Source organism: Enhydra lutris, unplaced genomic scaffold (genome assembly GCF_002288905.1).
Source record: "Enhydra lutris kenyoni isolate GAN:26980312 unplaced genomic scaffold, ASM228890v2 scaffoldscaffold51, whole genome shotgun sequence".
Taxonomy (NCBI): domain Eukaryota; kingdom Metazoa; phylum Chordata; class Mammalia; order Carnivora; family Mustelidae; genus Enhydra; species Enhydra lutris.
The window spans coordinates 4,893,377-4,898,845 of NW_019154135.1; the positions used below are offsets into that span (position 1 = coordinate 4,893,377).

A 5,469-nucleotide genomic window follows, 5' to 3' on the forward strand; every position below is an offset into this window, starting at 1 on the left:
TCTCTCTCTGTGTCAAATACATAAATAAAATCTTAAAAAAAAAAAAAACAACCCTGTAGTTATGGGGGGGCAGAATTTAAGAGAGTTGAAGGAATAGAATTTTTTAAACATTTGATTCCCTCTTTTTTAAATTTATTCATATTTATTGAAGTGTACTTGACACAGCGTGTTACATTAGTTTCAGGTGTGCAGCATTGTGATTCCCCACGTCTGTAAGTTATGCCGTGCTCACCATGAGTGTGGCTACCATCTGTCACCTTAAAACACTATGACGATGTCATTGACTATATTTCCTGGATCGTGCCTTTTATTATTGTGACGTTTTCATTCCATAACTGGAAGTCTGTACCTCCTGCTCCCCTTTCCGCATTTTCCCCATCCTCCCACCCCCACGCCTCTGGCCACCACCAGCTTATTTTCTGTATTTATGAGTTTGTTTCTGCTTTTTCTTTGTTTGCTTTATTTTATTTTTTAGATTATATGTATATGTGAGATCATTTAGTATTTGTCTTTCTTTGTCTGGCTTATTTCACTTAACAGAATACCCTCCAAGTCCATCCCTGGTGTCACAAATGGCAAGATCTCATCCTTTTTCTATGGCTGAGTAAAAAGAACAGAAATTTTTGATTGAGGATTTGAAAGTAACAATCTAGAATTGGCTGTGGGGAGTGAGCAGGGCTCACCCACATCCCAGAATGTGGCAGAGTGATCGTGGGCCGTCTCCACTCAGGAGCGCTGGGAAGGGATGCTAGGACTTGTAAGTCATGTCCAGAAAGGAAGAGTGGGAGAGTTTCCTTACTATGGAACAAAGACTGGGGAGGCTCCAAAGAAAAGAAAAGCAGGGAAGTTAGAGTAGACACAGCACACAACAGCATGGAGATGGAATAAAGGAGAGGAGAGAAACTTCAGGGTCTACATTTGGAGTAGGGACCAGGGATTACAGAACTGTGGGTCATGGGCAGATTAGCATAAAAGTTGCAGATGGAATTCTAACAACAAGCTTCACTGCAGAAGTAAACTGAGCACAAGCGCGGGGGAGGGGGAGGCCTGGTTAAGGTGGGCTATTGGCTTACTCTATAGGGATGGCTCTCAAGCGGGCTGGGAGAGGTGATTTTGCCCCCCTACAGGACATTCAGCAAGGTCTGGAGACATTTCTGGTTGTGGGGGGAGGTGCTATTGGCATCTGGCAAGTAGAGGCCAAAGATCTTTCTAAGCATTTTATGGTACACTGGACAGCCCCTCCCAACAGAAAATTCGTTTAAAATGTTAGTAGTACCAAGCTGAGAAACCCTGCTCAGCGGACTGTAAGGCTTCAGGGAGCCATTGGGAGTTCAGAAAAGAAATTGCCAACCACTGAGAAACCAGAGAAGCCAAGGGGAGAGAGATGTTCAAGAAGGCTCTTAAAGAGCCTGAGTAAATGAGGGTAGAGAATGGGTCCCTGGATTGGGGACCAAGAGGTTCTCGAAGAGGTTGAGAAAGAATAGGTTCAGTAGTGACAAGAGTGAGAAGCATCACAGAGTGAGGCTGTGGTTGGGTGGGGAAGAAGACGGCACGAAGGGAAGACTGGACGTGGAACACTGTCCTCACAGCTCGCCGAACAAGCAGCCGCAGGGGGCAGGTATTTTCCTGATTTTAGTAGTGTTGTTTGCTTTTGACCAGCCTCAAAGTGGTGTCTTCTGGGGAGAAGCATACTGTCCTTGGCCTTGGTTACCATCTTCATCAGTAACTTGAAAAAAAAACAGAGGAGACAGGGAGATCAGTCGTGCAGATGATACAAATTAAAGGGCAAATAATACAGTGATTGACGCAATTTAAATCCTGAATTAACCTCAAAATACTGGAATCCTAGATTAACACCAACAGAGTGAAAATTGACCTGGCAGGATTGGAAAGATCCGTGTGGAGTTCCAAAATAGCAACCGCACAAATGGGAAATCCGGGTGACTCATCTGCCAGGAGTTCATGTGCGGAAGGCCTAGGGGCTTGAGTCCCCACAGGTGCGACACGCTTCCTGCAATCATCCGCAGTCATGGCCACATCGAGAGAACCTTGTGTCTAAATGATGAATCACGGATTAGAAGAGGCATTTATGTGTATTCTAACATTGCTCCTCACAATAGACCCCCGAGGTACACAAAACATGTTATTACCCCCATTTCACAAGGGAGAAGACTGAGGCTCAGAAAGACTAATTGACTTTCCCAAGGGGATAAAGCTAATAAGCAGCTAGACCGCAGTCGAAAGAGACGTCTTCCAGCCCCTGGTTTCGGGTGTTCCCCAGCACCCCAATGCACCCCAGAGCACGGGGCCCAGTGCCCAGGGGGGAAAGTGAGCAGGAGCTCTGAGCGGGCAGAACCGCTCCTGGAGGACGGTGAGCATCTAAGAATGCGAAACTGAACCGTGACTGGATTGTGTGTGTTCATCCTAGTTCACAAACTAGAATCTGTTTAAGAGCGTTAACCAAAGCTGGTCATAAAAACAGTAAAAGCCACAGAGAAACTCCGGGTGTTCACACAAGGTCTTAAAGAGTGCCATTTGCTAATGCTTTCAGATTATTCCCAGAAATTACCTTTTATAGAATTCATTTAGTTTGCAAATAGGGGACTTTTTGCTGTAACATTTCCAGCGATGAGTGCCACTTAAAAAAAAAAAAAAAAAAAAACAAGACGATGATGTCTGCTCACATCTCGCACCCAGCTAGTTCAGCCAGGTTCAAAAGCATAACTGGGATGTTCCTGCCCCACTTAACATAGCTAGCCAGAGCCCAAAGTAGTCCTAGTTTTAATCTTTCTAAACAGAGAAGCCACTGACATTGTCATCCTGCTCATTTTCCTGAGTGCTTTTTCACTTTTACTCAAATGAGTTTAGGTAAAATATTTTAATTATTCTCTTGTGAAGTCAACCTAGGCCTACTGGAATATTAAATCATAATCTGAGACCTCTACTAATCTTGGTCTGTTTTTATGCTTCTTCCCAGTTAAGTCCTTGAGGCCTAAGGCCAGTTGCACTACTATCCTCTACTCACCATTGGCGCTTGTGAGGGGAGGAGTTTGGGGGGTAGTTTCCCAAGGACAGTGAGGGAGCTGTGACCAGGTGAAGGAGGAATGGATGTTGAGAGGCAAACATAACAGTCTCCTCCCCCTGAGCACTGGGTCAGCCTCATCAGGAACTCTGAAAACAAAGGTATAATAAATAATACACAACTTCCCTGGGGATCTTGTGATTAGAAGAATTCCATATCCCAAATGAAATTCAGATGAAGGGAGAATGGTCTCTTCAGTTAGAGTTTTGTTTGTTTGTATATATACTTGTGATATGTTATCTTCTTCTCTTTTATTTTTTATTATTTTATTTCATTTCCTCTAAATGTGCCCTTTTTTGTGCTGGTTGGCTTCTCAAAACACCGCTGCAACACACCGCCCCTTCGAGGGAGCAAAAGGCATTCAGTTAACGTGAGGGGCACCCACCTGCCTTCCTCCCTACTTAATGCAGGCCATGGCCTCAACCAGAGAGTCCGTGAAAACAGAGACCATCTGACAGGGAGAAACCAGTCAGGTGACTTGAAGTTCCACAGGAGGAACCTGTTCTGGGTCTCTTGGGCTCTCCACTGAGCCCCATATGGATGGCACAGGATCTGGTCCTGGTGATGGAAACCGTTCCTTGTCCAAACCAGGTGCTGTCGTGCATGGGCCCCGAGGATGAATATAGGACAGGACAAGTAAGGTAGAACGCAGGGTGCAGGCATGATCCGGGCAACCAGGGAAGACTATTCCATGAGCTCAGCTGTCCTTGGAAATCCACGTGCGGGTGTCAGGTTGGCTGTGTCGCACTGCAAGTTGGGGAGTCTGATCGTCTCCAGGGCTCACCTGACTTGATGGAGCTTTGGATGTCAGGACTCCGGGGCATCTCGTGGCAGCCGTGCATTGATGCATGTAGTTTACTGTGGCCCAGAAATCAGAGCTGGACAAGGAGACGTGGGACTATGATCCTCTAATAATGATCATGCTTCGGCCACCTTCACTGGTCACATCCAAGTTCACAGCTCAGACGCAGAATAGAGCGGACCCCACAGAGAAGCCGGCCGATCCTCCAGTACAGCCCTGCATTAGTATGGTTTGCTTATGAAGGCAAACCATCTGTTTCCATTACTCTCCTCCCTCAGCTGGTTCGTGTGTGTCTGGAAGGCTGTTGTTCTTAGTTGCAAGATTAAACTAGTTGCTTCATGGTGGTCCGAAATCATGGTTGCGCTCACTTTGTACTCCCTTTTGCTTCATAGCTTCTGATCGCAGATACATGCAAACGCCTTCACCGGTCTTTTTTCCCCATTCAGGGCACACACGTGCTTCAACCGACTGGATCTTCCACCGTATCCCTCATACTCCATGTTGTATGAAAAGCTGCTCACAGCAGTAGAAGAAACCAGCACCTTTGGACTTGAATGAGGACCTGGAAACTCACCTGACATTTTCCTGGCAGTCACATTGCCCTTTCTGGGATGATCCCCGTGCCCTTTCCCTAAATCAATTCTCCTTTGATTTTTGGTATCCCATGATTTTGATTTTCAGACCAAATCAGGATTGACAAAAGCTGTGCATGAAGAACTGCCTTCTTCTGAGATCCAACCTTCAGGCTTATCACCTCTATTCTCGATCAACTGCTAGCCTGTATGCAATATTAAACAGCAGCCGTCTCAAGGTCTGTGTGTATCTCCACATACCTCCATTACTAACACTGAAATAGGAATGCAAACGATGCTACACTTGACCAAATGGTAATCAAAGTTTACTTCCATTTATATAATTTTAGGGAAATTTGAGCATTAAGCATTCCGAGCTTTTATACGCCCATGTCTTCTTCTGAGCAGAGCCACCATTTTTTATAATTTCTAACAACCAACTCCATGTCTAGGAGCCAATCAACAGTTTCTTTTCCTCCCACTCTCCTTTTGCCCCACGCATACCATCCATCCAGAAACAGCAGTGGCAAAGCTGAAATTTTTATACGTTCAACTCATGAGTCCTGTGTGGCATCAGTCCCATCAGCTGGAACTGGCCTAGACATAATGGTGCAAATACCACACTTTCCAACAAGTAACAACAACGGGAAAACGCCCCCTGCTGATGCAACACAGTGTATCTCGTTGGTTGTGGGGATTGTGGCTTAGCCTGAGTTTAGAGAAGTCCAGGAGGGGAACAGCCCCCGTGAACACTCACCACCAAGAAGCAGAAGCTTGTGCACACGAAGGAGATCTCATTACGTAGCCTGAAGCCCAAGGCTTCCACCCCCACGGTGTGCAGTAGAACGTGACGGAGCGAACAGGAGAGAGGGAAGAAGGCCACGTTAGGTTAGTTTGAATACCGGGATTCTATTCTGTTTTCCTTTGCTTTGGTTTGTTTGGTCAAGCTATGGTTCTCCTTCGCAAAGGGAAAAGAAAATGTAAAGATCATCTCATGGCTTTTGTTAAAGGGA

At 45.8% G+C, this 5,469-nt stretch overlaps 1 protein-coding gene across 1 annotated transcript in view; it reads left to right on the top strand.

Moving 5' to 3' along the window:
- Positions 1–4,694, top strand: part of LOC111157053 (HECT, C2 and WW domain containing E3 ubiquitin protein ligase 1) — a 453,548-nt gene extending 448,854 nt beyond the window's left edge. Inside the window, exon 28 of the mRNA XM_022518266.1 lies at positions 4,331–4,694. Within this exon, the coding sequence (XP_022373974.1) occupies positions 4,331–4,442 (112 nt within the window). The 3' untranslated portion in view covers positions 4,443–4,694. The remainder of the gene's footprint in view (positions 1–4,330) is intronic.
- Positions 4,695–5,469: the final 775 nt, after the last annotated feature.